The following is a 16499-nucleotide window of genomic DNA, read 5'->3' on the forward strand; positions in this document are numbered from 1 at the left end:
ACGAACTAAAATTTTTAATTTTCCTTCTTTACAGCAATTTTTTCTAATTAAAATCACGAATGAACTGCCCGGTTTCAGATCAGGTAGAAGGACAGGGCCTTTTCCTCGGGTTACAAATTTTAAGTGTGGCTCCAAAACAAAGATCAAAAGGTTGCATTGACGAGACTAAAGAAGGCTTCAAACTGTATTTTTAGGATTTTAATTTCGGAAAATTTCGCTGGTTGAGTCACCGATTTTAAGGATCCAATGAAGTCTCTTATTCACCCTTTCTTCCTTAATGTAATCAAACATAGCCTAAAAATGATGGCTCCAAAATATCTTTTCTGGAGACAGCCCTTTCTAACATCATCAAAAAATGCTCAATGGCATTTTTCGAATTTCTTTTTCGAAATTTTTGCAGTAGAGGGCCCTGAAATCCATTCCCTAACATTACTACCAAAGATAGTCTGAATTAGCGTCTGTTTAGAGGTCCCCAATCCCACCCTTTCACACTTAAAGTATTGAAAAACAGACTAAAATTTCGTTTTTCGATTATCAGTTTCGAATAACTTTGGGGGAAATACCCCGGATCCCCCTTTTCTCCAACGTAATTACTATAGCTCAAAATTTCGTTTTTAGACGGTTCCGTGGAACCACCAAACCCTTCCTGCCTAAACTAGCCTGAAATTGACTTCAGTTTCAAAAAACAATTCTTGAGGGCACACTTAACCCCTGCCCGCTCTTTGTCCCATCGTTATCAAACAATGCCTAAAATATGATTTTGGGACTTCCATTCCTAAAAAATTCCGGATGGCTTATGTAAATTTTTACAGCGCTAGGGCATCCGGCATCCCCTATCAATCGCCAAAGTGAGGTGGAGAAAAGTCTTTAGTTGTATTTTTCAGATATTAATATCGAAAAATATTCAGAAAGATCCGCTGAAGCTTCCCGGTTTCCTTAACGTCACTAAAGATAGCACAAAATTGCTCCCCAAAATCCTTCCTTCACAAAAAAAGTCAAAAATTGATTTTAAATCCGAAAATATTTCAGTTTAGAATACTTTCCCGTTTCCTATATCGTGTCCAAATCTGGCCAAAAATGTGTTTTTGAAACAATAGTGTCGATAAACTACCAGAGGAAAGATGCCAGACACCCTAACGTCACCAAAGACAGCCTAAATTTGAGTTTTAAACTTCAATTTCGAAAATTTTCGATAGGAGACGACCGAATCTTCCTCCCTCCAGCAATTTCAACAAAGAAAACACGAAATTGCGTGTTTAAAACTTCTGTTTCAGAAAAGCGCCGATCCTTCCTAAACTAAGGTCACAAAAAATAGCTGCAATTTGACATCAATTTTGAAAGAATTTCAAGGAAAGACCAACATTACTTTCCCCTGAAGTCTCGAAAAATTTCCTAAAATTGCATTTTTCGACGTCAATATTGAAAATTTCTCTATGGACCTTGAATGTTCCCGACTCTTTTGTCCTTGCAACCAAACACAACCAAGGATTAATTACAGCTATTTTTCATCCGCCAATTTTGTATATTTTTTGGGGGCGATCCCTCCCCACTTCCTCTGATGTCACCAAAGACGTACTATAAAATGCGGTTCGGAACCTATTACTTTCTTCAAAGATATAAATCGTATCTAAGGAGTTTCTAACTATTTACATAAATTCATCCCTCTTCTGTTTTTTTTTTTTTTTTAAATTAGAACTTGATACAGAAATTTGAAGCATGATTTATATGGGCGTTAAGTATTAGTCAAAACATGCAAATTGCTCTTCAGGGGTGGAGCATTAGGTCTTTGCACACGGGCGGGTGAAACCCTAGGATCGGCCCTGGGTGTGAATCTATTTCTCAAAATACCATACTTTTATATCGAATTACATATGAAACTAGACAGAAATTTTCCCTAGGTTTTAAGATTGGTTATTTTTTTTCTGACATAGCAAAAAAATATGTGTACCTTCCAAAGAGACCGGAAACCATCCGGGTATTCTTGTTCCCTTTGTGGCAGACACTGCGGTCATAATTGCTAAATCAACTCAAATATTTGGTATACACTTGATTTTTTTGAAATTTTTGTGGGGTGGCCATGCCTTCCCTCTGGCATTGTTTCCATTCATGTTAGACTTCACATGAATTACGATGAATTTTTTTTCAATTTAAGCGAGGAAAGAGGCTTAAAAAACTATACTTAAAACTTCTCCCAGTGTGGTTTTATGGCTCCTCGGTGTTGTTTTTATGTTCATGTTAGACTTTGAGGAATAATAAGGATTTTTTTGTATTCATGTTAAACTTTGAGGAATAATAAAGATTTTTTTAATATTCAACTCTGAAAAAGGTTTTTAACTATTTTTGAAATTTTTTCAGAGTAGCGATGGCCCCCTCTCATTGTTTCCTTATTGTTAGACTGTGTATGCATTATAAGGGAAGTTTTTTGCATTTATGCTTAAAAAAAGGTTTTTTAAAACTATTCTTGAAATTTTCTCACGAAGGGGGCATGGCATTCATGCCCCCCCCCCCCTCTGGATCCGCCCATACAGATCAATAATATTCTTTGAAGGAAAAATAGCTAAAATTATCTGAAAGTAAAAATATATGCCTTTGAAAAATAATTCAATTTTGTAAAGATTTTTGTAGAATGTTTTGTAGAGTGCATTTTTGTAGATGTAGAATGTTCACATAAGCACAATTAAGCTGTTTCTTCATCAGTGGGTGGAAGTAGCATATCGTAAAAGGAGCCTCATGGGTTTTGAAACGCGTCGCGAGTCAGCAAGGGGACAAGGCACAAGCATTTCTTTATATTTTGTAAAGCAAATATTGAAGTAACTACAGAATTAGTGACTACAATTCGGGGGGGGGGGGTAAGGGGGATACTGCCCCCACACTTTTTTCATCATCAAAGATTTCCTCAAGGGTAAGATTTTAATTTCAAATTATTCCGGGGGAGATTATATCCTTACCAACGTTTTACCCTTATAGCTATGTGTTTATAATTTTGAAAGCTAGCTTAGTAATGTTAGTTTTTGTTTTTATGAATTTGATGATGAAATCATTAAATTCAAATTAAATTGGTGAACGTTTATTTCATTAATTTTCATAATGCAATACTGAGGTGTATTAATTAGCATTCAAAGAAATCCAGCATAAATTACTTTTAAGCTTCAAAACTGCTTGATTGACATGACTCGAAAAATTTTACTGCCAATTACTTAAAATGTTCTTGTGAAATGGATCATTGTGCTATCATTAAAGTATATATATATATATATATATATATATATATTAATTTAAGGAAATTGGGCTGCCCCTGTGTGAACTCTCAACTAAAAAAAATTTTTCTTTATTTTATCTTGATAATGATAACATTGGTTTGATATAGTATGAGTGCTAAGTATTGAAAAATAAAGCAAAATTGAAACTTCTTGGCTCAGAATCCTAAAACTGCATTTTGTTTTCTTACAAGGAATTTAATCTTCTGGATAGTCATCCTTTGAGTTGACTGTTAGTGGTGTTACGACCAAGTTATTCCAAGGAACTCGAGATTTCAAAATCAAGGGATCTCTACCACATCAGACGACCAAATACATTAACAGTCAAGGTAATTATAGATTTCCTACTTTTATTGTAGTTTACTTGTCTACATAAGATATGTTGGGTCAGTTGGGATTTAAAAAATAGAATTCCAATTCCCAACAAAGCTTCAGATTCTTTCCCCGTGACTTTTGGATGAATAGATGAATTGACAGGTTGAGTTTTCTCCAAGACTAATTCCATTTAGCGATTATGAAAATTTTTAACTTCATGACTTAGTGATTGGAATCATGTTTACATTTATCCCTGCCCCAGCCCACTTTTTTGAATTTATCCCAAAAAGTAAGGATTAAATAGACGTAAGGATTCAACTGACTAACTTACGAGGTTCATAGTGACAATGAGGTTTTTTTTTTCTCCCGACTTTAATTTTTGTGAAGCAAACAATCTAAAGTCAAACAAAATCTCCCACTATGTCCAATAAAAATTTCAATACCTCTATAGAGATTTTTTTGATATATGGAAAGGTTTTCTATGTAATGCACATTGATATTTATTAAAAGTTCGAGAAATAGAAAATTTCGATATGTAGAGTTTCAACTGTATTTAAAAATTTTTTAAATCAATTTTAAAAACTTTGTGGAAGAGCTCCCCTTCTTCCGTTCACATGATTCCTCTCACAAATTTAATAAATTATAAAAACTTGTGTAAAGTTTAACTTTTAGAAGTTCCAAACTTTAAAACCTCCCATCTTAGAACACTCCTCTTTCTAACTTCACTGTAGGAAATGAAAAAAAAGGGAGCTCAAAAGCTTCAGCTGTCCCAGGGAGTTGAATATTATCTACTCCTCTGATAGCAAGTTAGGTAAATTTAATTTAGTTCAGCTTGGTGGAGGGGGGAGGATTACGAAAATAGGATAGGGGGCTGGTCAAGTATTTTTCCTGGTACACATTTTCGACCCAGTTTGCCACTGTGCACAAGGTTCGTAAGCTCTTGAAAACCTTAAAAAGTGCTTCAAATAAAAAAGTGCATTTTAAAGTATTCATTTTCAAGTTTTAAATTTTTGAAATGTTATTTAAAGCTTGAAATCTTGCGAGAATCATTGGATTGTGCTCAAAATGTGGATTGTGCTTCAAATAAAAAAGTTCATTTTCAAGTACTCATTTTCAAGTTTTAAGGCTTTGAAATGTTTTTTAAAGCTTGAAAATCATTGGATTGTGCTCAAAATGTTTTAAATACAAACTTTCCTGATTTCGCTTATTTAAACGATAAGAAATATAAATACATTACAATATACACTGTAGGGTCACACAGTGGGAATTATGGGTCACTCTCTTTCCGGGGTAAATAATGGTCACCAACTTTTTACTGTTAAAAAATGTTTTTGCAGAAAAAAAAAAAAAAAACTAAATTATGCTAAGTCATCCTTATACATTCAATTTTCCTGTACCAAGGTCAAAAACAATACAACAGTGAAGTAAATAAGAGAGAAAAAATAGTTTTCACACTTCTATAAAAACATCTTCAAAAAAGATTCGTGTTGGTGAAACACTGTTGAAGGAATAATTTTGTTGGTGCTGTTTTTTAATAGCAAATGGTCTAAGCTTTTTATACCTACATATATTTTTTTCTTCTTTAAAAAAAAAGTTAGCATAAAAGTATGCTGATTTATACCCCAGTTTCAGCAAGCTTATTCTGGGTCAGTATATTTTCTGGTATTTTAGATGTTTTTCTTATTTATTTTTACGTGAATAATATAAGTATTAATTTCAACTTATCTGTTCTATGCCAAACTTTCTCTTAAAAAGAAATTTTAATGCTCCAAGTGCAACATTAGATATTTTATCATCTTCAATTGCTGCTTAAGTATCATGCCCTTTGGCTAGTAAATCAATTTCAGCTTTGAAGATAATTTATGTCAGCATGCAATTATGGCGCACATCAAGAAGCAAAATAAGGAACAAATTAATGCAAATCACTTTAGTACCAAATAAGGAGACAAACTCCATAGTTATAACAAATCAAACTTGCTTGTCTATCTTGTAACTGCAAGAGCAATCGAAGTTACAAATGTAGTCAATGAGAAAAAAAACCTGCATGCAAAAAAATAAAAATACCTCAACAAGCTGATATAGACACAGCGTTTAAATGCAAAATGAGCTTATTTTGGAATTGTTTATGACAACGACAAAACAAGAGGGAAGAATTTGCAATAACACAATTGCAAAAACAATCCTGTTTTAAAAATGTTAAAAGATGGTGAAATAACTGAATTTATTCTGTACTTGAAAATCAGATATACTTAGTTGTGTATGATAAGCAACATATTCTACAATGGGAAAGTAACTTAATTTTGGACAAAGAAAAAGAAAAATTAATTTTCTGGAACAAGGTGTCGGAAGTTTTAGTTTGTTCAAGCAAGACATTTCTAGAAATAATTTGAAATAAGTGCATTTTTTTTTCAGCCTAGTTAATTGAAATTGAAAAGAAAAATCCTTGCTGTTGATAGAAACATGAATGATGAAGGTAGCATACAACTATTAAAGAAATTTCTTTTTCAAATTGTGGGCTTAGAGCAAAGAGCAATAGCCAATTGTAGTCAACTAGTAAAAGTAACATCAAATTATTTCAATTATAATGTGTTATTTCTTAAACATAACACTTTTTGTCATTAAAAAGTCTAATTGGTGAGCTAAGAAATTATAATTTAGAATAGTTAGTTACTTTTGACATGGATTACTTTTAAAAAACGGGGGTGACCCATATTTGCCCCATGTGACCCATAATTGCCCCGATCTGGGGTCATTCCTGGTCACTCATTTATTTAAAATAAAATAAATAATAATGTAATTTTAGGTAAAGGGACTATTTGAATAATTTCTAAATTGTATAAGCTTACTCCATGCCATTATATTTTATACGTAAGAAAATATTAAGATGTTCTGGTATTTTGACCCATAATTGCCCCGTCTGACCCTAAACAATCTTTATGTTAAGTGTACTGGTGGATATTGACCATAATAACTATCTTTATTGCTGCAACCTAATTATTACTTCTTTTTTTTTTTGTTGATATATTATGTATTACCTAATTTAGAAAATTACCTGTAAGAATATGACTGGTTCGAGTTTCTTCTTCATTTCCATTACATTTCATTTGTAGAAACAAAAAACCCAATGAGTAGGGTCCTATCGTGATTCTTGATTGCAATAAACATTAATTGAATTCAAGTCTTCAAAATTTAAATGATTTCTGGGAGCTTGATGCTGGATGTGTTTTTTCTCTCTAAGTTTTGGATATTGTGCTTTCCATACGCATTTTTGATACAGTTGTGGATTTCAGTCCTTTTCTGCATGATTTTACTAAAAAATTTTGGATTTTGACCTTTTTGCTCTATGACCACTCTAATCCGTGAAACATTCTGGGTATTGGAAAAGATTTTATGAGATATGTATCACTTCGTTTGTCTACACTTGTAAAGACATGTTTACAGCAATCTTCAGTCCAGACTTAACTACACATATGCAACTTCTGCACAAGCAAAGAATGAAAGCAAGTCATTGTTAGCTATTTAAAAATAGGCTTACAAAGAAACACTTTATTTCTTCAATTTTGTGTGATAATCTATCAATATAAAACATTAGAGGCACATTTAGACTCTCTATGTCTATAGTCAGTATATGTCACCAAACCTGTCCAATAAATTTACCCTTATAGCTAGGTGTTTATAATTTTGTATACCTAGTGAGTTTTTTTTTTTTTTTTGTTTTTATGAATTTGATGATGAAATCATTGAATTTAAATTAATTTGGTGAACTTTTATGTAAAGTTCACCACTCATTAGCACTCATCAGCCCGGCATACGAGTGACTGAGCTATAGGACGGTAACTTACTGAATATACCTGCCTTGCCTTCACTTCCAGCTCAGTCACTCCTATGCCGGGCTGATGAGTGCTAATAAGCACAAAACTGCAGTCCTCGGCTGGAATTGACTGAGCTGGCAGTGTATTTCATGTATTTCTGCCTTAGCCCTGGTTATAGGGCAGTAACTTACTAAGTATCATTCAACATCGTCTAAAATTGCATTTTTGGAACTTCAATTTCGAAATATTGCCAAAGGAGAGTTCTTGAACTCCATCCCTTCGACATCATTTTCAAAAAGCGTATAAATGTTATGAAAGATAGAGTACAATCTCGTTTTTAAATTTTCAATTTCAAAATCTTCAAATCTGCAATTTCGGGGAGAACCAGCGCCCCCCCCCCCTCTTTCTATAATATTTTTGAAGATCACCCAATATAGTGATTTTGGGACTATCAGTTTGAAAAAATTGATGTAAGAGAGTCCCTGAACCCCTCCTTTCCCTGAACTTTACAAAACTGGCCTATTATTGCCTTTTTTGGACTTTCAAAAAAAATTTCTGGGGAAGAGCACTCAGACCCCGTTATTGGTGAGTTTCAGGTTTTTGGAACTATGATATCAAACACTTTAATATTATAATTTAAACTAGGTCCATTTTGTTAGAAAAGTCAAAAACGAAAAATTCAAAGTAAACAGATTCCAGAACTGCCATAGTCAAAATCTACAGCATTTATGCTCATAAATTTTTCCTTAAGCATGCATGTGGGGTGGGTAGAGGGTAGGGTGGGCCGAAAAAAGGAAATTTTTTATAAGCAACTTCCAATAGCAAAAAGAAGTTGTGTATTGCCGTTCTAAACATGGGAAAAATATTTTAAAAAAATAATATTTATGTCTTCAGATCGCACTTTAGCAGCAAAGTTTGAAAAAAAGGTAAAAAATGGTCAATTTTCAATTAGTTTTATAAAAATCCAAATGTTCAAAATTTTTGTTCTAGTCCCGTTTGAATGCTTCCTTTTAATGGTCTTTTAGTGTATCTTTGAAAATATTTACATTCCTTTACAGTTTTTAGTTCGCGCATAAGCCACAAAGTTACGTGAAATGAACCAAAAATCGACGTTTTTAGCTTATTTTGTATATTGCAGCATTTCTTCTTTTAGATTCCAGTTATATATATTTTTACAGTAAATGTGCACTATACAGCTCTTTGCTGGAACTGCAATTATACTCTATTGCATTAACAACCCATAACCCACCCCAAGTTGGCAGTTGTACTTTGTGTTCCACCCTGCACTTCCCAAGGAGAGTAGTTATTGACAAGACTCATAAATTTGTAAAATAACTTATAATCATAATAACTATTTGACTTTAAAGAAGTTTCTACATTTCAATCAAGGACAGAAGTTGGACTTGTGACTCAATTTTTGCATTCAGGGTCGCAAGCATAAAGGTTTTCTCATTAATCCATATCTTGTCTTATACTAAAAACACCCTACCTTCCAACTCACTAACCAGTTTAATGACCCATTCCACAGCTGGAGTATAAAAGAGGAACATTTATTGATTTATGGGTAAAGCATCAACTGTTTTTGTAAAATGAAATATTATTAACTTAGAAACAAGTTGGTAGGTAGAAATTGAAGTTTTGGAAACTGACTTAAAAAGCGAGCAAAAGTATTTGATGAATATTGTTAATGTAATATGGAAAGGAAAATGACTTGGATCTCGCTCTCACAAAACTAAGACCAGGGGTCTGGCCAGAGGATATTTGGGTCCGTTAACGGACCCTTCACAAAAATCCGATCAACCAAAACGGACCTTTCACAAAATCCCGATCAAACAAAACGGACCTTTCACAAAATCCCGATCAAACAAAACGGACCCTTCACAAAGTTCTGATAAACAAGATCGGATCTGTCAAATTGTTTATTGAAAGAGAAAATCTGAAAGCAAAATAACGCATATTTCTGTGTATAAACCGATAATTTTTGGAACCTTTTTTTAAGTCAAATTAAAGGGATCAGCTTATACAAAATCGGCTAATTTTGAAAAAAAAAAAAAAAAAATCGGCACTCTTGGGATGCTCCTGCAAGCGATAAATAATTGCTACTGCCAAATAAATATAATGGTTGTTTGTTTTATTACAGCTAATTAGCAGCGGTGTTTTTGTAAACTTTTCTGAAAAGGCATTGGTAAGCACTTTTCTCCCCTCGTGATTTAATAAACAATAATAATATATATATGCGAAATGAACTTAGAACTGCAAAGGGATAGTAAGGGAGAGGAAAAAATATGATCGCTTCAGATAGTGTTACCAACTTCAAAATTATCACCAGTTAGCGTCTGGCGTTGAACCTTTATAATGACTTGATTAGAAAATATTCTCATCATTTTGCCAGCTTGTCAATATTTGCGTTTTTATGGTGCGGTGAGATGTTTAATTGTTATTTTGGGAGAAAATTATATAGGCTTTGATTTTTCGATGCTTATAAGGATGATTAACTTTAAATAAACTCTTTTAATTACCGTTTTTTTTTTCCTTTAGATGTCTACATTTTGAAAAATGCAATCTTTTAACATCCGATATGAGAATCATATTTTGTTCTTTTTTCAAGCTAACTTCGTTTTATTAGGGTTCAAATAAATGAAAAGTCTCTTTATTTCTGTTAGAGCTCTCATTTCAAGTTTTTAAAGCAAAATTCCATTTTCTGTTATGAGTCAAAAATTAAAATGCTAAATAGATGGTTCATTTTATTTTATTTTTTGAGTCAACTGTGTCCACAGATATTAATGATATGTTTATTATAGGACTCTAAAATGCAATTTTAAAATAATTTTATCAAAAATATTTCTTTTACAAGCCGTTTTTATACTTTTGATGCCTTCACTTTGAGAATTGCGATCTCTTTGCATCCGCTATGGGAATCCGATTTTTCGAATTTTTAATGATTATTACGCTTTGTTAAGAGGTAAACAATTGAAATATCTTTTTTTTTTTGTTAAAATCACGGAATTTATAAGTTTTGAACGAAATTCTGTGATTTTTAAGAGTGTCTTGGGTCAAAAAGTTGAATGCTGAACCCTATTCTGAATTTTATTTTATTTATTTATACTTTTGTTACAATTATTTTAAGTACTGTACAGAAATATATCTAGTATAATTTAACATAATGTAGAATGGTAGATAAATATTGATACTTGAAAGAGCGATGCCCCCCCCCCCCCTCCCCGCCAAATATCAGAAAAAAAATCCAGAATGATTTTCTCGACGTAGAAGAGGAAAACACTCAACTTTAAGTTTAAGTTTAATTAATGCAGTTTGTGCCACCTCTAAATTCTAAAATTTCGTTTTAATAAAAATAATTTTTTTTTTGCGAAATTTTTTGATTTTTTACAAAATTAATTCATTTTTCACAAAATCAATTCATTTTTCACAAAATCAATTCATTTTTCACAAAATTAATTCATTTTTCACAAAATTAATTCATTTTTCACAAAATTAATTCATTTTTCACAAAATTAATTCATTTTTCACAAAATTATTTGATTTTTCACAAAAAACGGACCCTGTGAAAAATCCTGGACAGACCCCTGAAGACGTTTCAGTCATTAGCTTCAGTTATCATGTGCAAACGAAATACGGAGTGCTGGAGCTGTATTATATTTAAACTAAACTACTAGAGCAGTGGTTCCCAACCTTTTTTGGCCCATCGCCCCTTTCGAAAGTTAAATCACACCTATCGTCCCGACGTTCTTCCCTTAAAAACACAAGTTAGATGGCGCTGATTTTAGTGAAGATTAATGTTACTGAACGCCTAATTTTAGTTTAAAGCTTCAAAAAGTGCATGATAAAGCAATAATTAGCTTTAAAACTGATTTTTTTAATTCTTAACCCCTCCCCCTCTCCCCCCCCCCAAAAGAAAGAACGTAATTTGAAGCGCTTTAATTAACCAACGTCATTTACATACTTAACAAAAATAAGAATACTACATTTTTCAGTAGCATGCTATTTTTTAAATTGAAATCCGGAAAAAATTGAAAATTTTAACTGTTAAGATTTGTTTTTTTTTAACCTTTTTAATGGCTGCCTTGTGCTTGATGGAACTCCGTTAAAGCTTTGATGTCTGACTTTATATTAGTGAGATTTAATCTGAGGTCCCCTTTGAGGCGGATGTCCAATCTATTTCTTTGCTTCGTGAAAAGCTGCACTACAGAGCTAAATCCTCTTTCAGCTAAATATGTTGAGGGGAATGAGATGAGGAGCTGTTCAACTTTTTTCCAAAGTTGTGGGTAAGTACCCATAAGCTTCACCCAGGCAAGTTCGTAATCGTATTGCTTGAAAGTAATTTTTGATTCACAATCAAATTTCAAATCCATAAACTCTGTCTGCAAAGAGTTTTCCAGTTTATTTAATCTTCAAAACTAAATGGGTCTAAAATCCAGTCAGGAATTTGTAAGTTGATCAAATCTGCAAACCTTGATTCCATTTCTTTTTTAACTGATCAAGGTGATCAATAAAAATTAAAAAATTTTCCTCTGGAAGTTAATCATCCACGATTAAACTTTTTTTTTTAGAGTCGGAAACAGGATAAATTCTTTACGGCCAATATTTGCCTTGTGGATTTCGAATTTGGCAATTAATGCTGGAATTATGCTTTTGGCTTTGATGAGGTTCATCTTGTTTCTTTGAAGCTTAATGTTGACTTCGTTCATTTTTTTCAAAAATATCTGTGAGATACGCAAGTTCCAATTTGCGCTGTTTCAAATTCTCACTTAAAGCAGGATCATGCAAGTCGAGAAACTCAGCTGCAGAGTCGAATAATTCAACGAAACGGCGCAAACAGTTTCCTTTGGAAAGCCACCTCACAGACGTTTGTAAAAGCAAGCATTCGAATTTTTCATCATTTTCATGGCAAAGCTCTTGAAACAGACGATCATTGAGAGAATTAGCTTTGATCTTGTTATTACCAGTAATGACTAATTGTAAGGTTTCTTGTAAAACACCACTTAATTTTTTTGCAGCCAAGTGTTGACGATGAATGACACAATGGATGGTAATCACTTCTGCCACTTCCTTTTTAAGGGGTGCAAGAAACTCAATAAGACAACCCGCCATGGCAGGGGCACCATCTGCTGCTCAAGCACTTACATTTGTCAATGGAATTTCTTAGGTATGAATTCTTAAAATTCCCATATCACACACGGGCAGTGGAATGGAGTGTGGAACTGTTCAGTGAATCTGCAGAAATTTCTTTGAGGTATTAGAGGGAAGAGATGGATTTATATGAAAACCTTTATATTTTTTAAACATTGGTGCCAAAACTGAATCCTAAGTCCAAATTCAAACCTTGATTGAAATGTAGAAACTTATTTAAAACCATATAATTATGAAAGTTACTTTACAAATGTATAAGTCCTGTCAATAAGTCCAGTCTTCTTGGGAATTGCAGGGTGGAACAAAAAGTGCAACCACCGACTTGGAGTCAAGGGCGCTGATATACAAAATTGTAGGGGGAGGGGGGCCTCAGATATTTTCTCCATCGGTTAGGAGGGTATTTTCTCCATGGAAACCGATTTCAGGACAGATTAGAGTCATTAAAATATTTCATTTTTAATAACTTATTCATTAATGACTAGAGAATAAATGTTTTTACATTTCTGCAAAGAAAAAAGTACCAAAAGCAAGGAAGTTCTTTCAAGGGGATGGAGGGCTCGAGCCCCCCTTGCCCCTATATGGGCGCCTTTGCTTGGAGTGGGTTCTGGGTTGTTAATGCAACACAATGTAATTGCAGTTACAGCAAAGAGCTGTATAGTGCACATTTACTGTAAAAAAATACATAACTGGGATCTAAAAGAAAAAATACTGCAATGTACAAAAAAAGCTAAAAATGTCGTTTTTTTACTGATTTCACGTAACTTTGCGGCTTATACGCAAACTGAAAACTGAAAAGGAATGTAAATATTTTCAAAGAAATATTAAAAGACTATTAAAAGGAAGCATTTAAAGAGGATTAGAACAAAAATTTTAAACATTTAGATTTTTATAAAAATATTTAAAAATTGACCATTTTTAAAATTTTTTTCAAACTTTGCTGCTAATGCGCGATCTGAAGACATTAATATTATTATTTTTTTTTATTATTATTTCTCCCATGTTCAGGATGGCAATACACAACTTTTTTTGCTATTAAAAGTTGCTTCTCGAAAATATCCTTTTTTCGGCTCACCCTAGTGGAAGGGCTCAAAATATTTTCCGTCTTGAACACATCACCACACTTGCTCCCATGGCTGTTACATTAGGAAGTTGTCATGTAATAGAGTTATTGGCAATTTTTTGAGTAAAATATTTTTAAATGAACATTTCAGAGAAAAATATTATATAATTCTAATAATCTATTAATATATAAAATATTAATAGATTATTATAATTATCAAATACTCATTTATTAAAACTTATTAATATTTATATTTATGCGTAACAATCATTGCAGTAAATACTAATTGATTAGATTACATAGCTTTAGAGCTTTAGCATACTTTTGGATGGTTTAAGACAGTTTTGGATGGTAAAAACCACCTGTCCTGTCCTAAACCAGTTTTGAATACTCCAAAACCCAACCCTGCACAGAATGCATTAAAAAGCTATTGTAAAAATTTGCATTTGTAAAAATTTCAACGTGTTCATCTATCACATGGCAGCGCCTCCAGTGCAAGTTAATGCTTTAATATTAAAAAGAGTGATAAAAAGTTGTGCATTAACAGTCTCAAATATTGAAAATCATATGATGAAGCAAAAAATCGGTGTTATATAAGATGTTCAAGCTGTAGTCATATACTTGTCATAACAAAAACATAAATTTAAATCTGATCTTCATTGTTTTGGTATATTCATCAATTGTTTTCAGCTTTGATTTCGTAATCTAGTTGAAACTTAATAAAAACTAAGTGTATCATATATTCTGTGTAATTTTAAATAAATATTTTTTAAAAAAAAATTCATTATTCTTATGTACTTTTTTCTTTCTTTTTTTAGTGCTAAAATTATGGAAAAAAACATAGAAAATATTGAGTCTGAAATGCTTTCCGTAGTAATGAATAATATGAAGAAACTTTATTCAATTTGGGATCAGATCGGTTTATCCCAAGAGAAAAAAAATAACCGTTGTGAAAAGGCCTGGGAATATATCACTCAACTCTCTGAAGACATATATAATGAAGAAAATGCTACTTACAATAGCCTATTGTTACGAATCAAAGATTTGTGGCAAGAAGTTTCTGAACTCTCCAAACAGCTTCTGGTCCCGTGTGATGAAGAAATCCAAGGATTGTTGCTTGAGAAAGAAGAAATCTTGAGAAAGAAATGGAATGATCTGAGACAACAAAAAGAAGAAAGAATTAAAAAATATCAAGAACTCCATGCGGTACAACTGAAATTTTGCCAACTTATAGGATGGAAACCCTTAGAATTATGCTCTAAATCTACAGTTCCTAGTCTGAATGACATATCTAAGATCGAGCAGTATGTTTCTACTTTAAAAACAGAAAGAAATGTTCGGTTTCAAAGATTATGTTCGGCAAAGAGAGAACTTACGACTATTTTAGAAGTCACAGAGATACAACCAGAAACGCCTCTGGAGAAAAAAATTTTCTGCTGCAGTGAAAATGATATTTTTCTTTCTGATGAATCACTTAAAAGTTTGGAAGAAGTCGTGAAAAAAGTTAAAAGCAAGCAAGCAGACATGGAAAAGGAAAAAATGACCTTGCTAAAGAAATTGAGTGACCTTTGGGGAAGATTAGAAATTTCAGAGAGTGAAAAAAATGACTTTTTAGCTGAACATAATGATTATAAAGCTTCAACATTGCAGTCTATTAAGGAAGAAATTGACAGGTGTGAAGAAGTGAAGAGGAAAAACTTGAAGACATATATTTGTAATTTAAGAGAAGAGTTAAAGTCACTTTGGAAAACCTGTTTCACTTCTGATGAAAAAAAGAAAAACTTTACCTTTTTCGAGTTGGATGATTTTTCGGAAGAGAGTTTACAAGCACATGAATCAGAAGTAGAAAAGTGGCGAATTTTTTCTGCTAAAATTGAAAGTATAAGAAAAAAAATTGAAAAGCGGGATAAACTGTGGGATCTCTTGATAGTGTTGGAAAATAAGGAAAGAGATCCTAATAGATATCAAAATCGCAGGGGAAATCTTTTAAAAGAAGAAAGAGAAAAAAAGAAACTGGCAAAAGACCTTCCTGCTCTTGAAAATGAAATATTTTTAGCCATACAGAAGTTTGAAAATGAAAATGAAACTAAATTTCTTTATCATGGAGAAAATTACCAGGCTTCAGTTGAAAAACAGCGGCAAGAAAGGAAAATTGAAAAAGAGAATGAGAAGGCATTGAGGTGGAAGAAACGTATGCTACAGGTAGAAAATGAAGCAACATTAGGGACTCCCAGTGTTAAAAGAACTCTCTGTTCTGTTCCTAGATCTGCACCTAGTAAACTTTTGAAATCTTCAATAGGTGTAGCAGTGTATCGAACTCCCCTTGTGCCTACTACTCGAAATAGTCCCCGGACTGTTGGTAAGAAAAGTACCAAAGTAAGGCTAACTTCTGTGAAAAATTGCCTTAATTTCTGCGACCAAAAAGAAGTTTTCAAAGAAACTGAAGACAATATTCCATTACCTGCGAGCGAAGACATGACGACATTTTCAGCATTTAGAGCTTCATTGAACAAAACCTCCAGGCACCAATGCCGCAGTTCAATTCTAACATCAAGAAAAATCGTAGGCACGCGTATTTCAGTTAGTAACAGAAATAAACAACGAAATATAAATAAATCTTCTCGCAAATCTATTAGAGAAAGTGTGTTGGAGAAAAGTTAACCAAATTGTAGCTTTTTTTTACCTCTTATTTATGACTTTTTTAAAGTGTTTTAGAACTGTTTTAAGACTTTTATGTGTTTAGCTGGTGGATTCGTCTTTAATTTGATTGTTTTGTGAATATTTTGATAAAAAGGCCGTAATTCACATAGAATGCAAATTTTAATAGCATGTCAAAACATAATTGCATGCAGTAGCATAAAAATTCTTTGTAAAAATTTTGTACTGATGTTCTTTTTGTATAGTTTT

At 32.6% G+C, this 16499-nt stretch overlaps 1 protein-coding gene across 2 annotated transcripts; it reads left to right on the forward strand.

The window, feature by feature from the left end:
- The first annotated feature begins 3490 nt into the window (after positions 1-3490).
- Positions 3491-16484, forward strand: LOC129217448 (protein regulator of cytokinesis 1-like). 2 transcript variants are annotated; one of them, XM_054851749.1, is made up of 2 exons: positions 3491-3586; positions 14411-16484. In XM_054851749.1, the coding sequence occupies exon 2, from the start codon at positions 14421-14423 to the stop codon at positions 16251-16253; it is 1833 nt and encodes a 610-aa protein (XP_054707724.1). In that variant the 5' UTR covers positions 3491-3586; positions 14411-14420; the 3' UTR covers positions 16254-16484. The 2 variants fall into 2 exon arrangements, with proteins under 2 accessions (XP_054707724.1, XP_054707722.1); XM_054851747.1 differs by lacking the exon at positions 3491-3586 and adding an exon at positions 12429-12548.
- The last annotated feature ends 15 nt before the right edge of the window (positions 16485-16499 follow it).

Source organism: Uloborus diversus, chromosome 2, assembly GCF_026930045.1.
Source record: "Uloborus diversus isolate 005 chromosome 2, Udiv.v.3.1, whole genome shotgun sequence".
In the NCBI taxonomy this organism is placed as follows: domain Eukaryota; kingdom Metazoa; phylum Arthropoda; class Arachnida; order Araneae; family Uloboridae; genus Uloborus; species Uloborus diversus.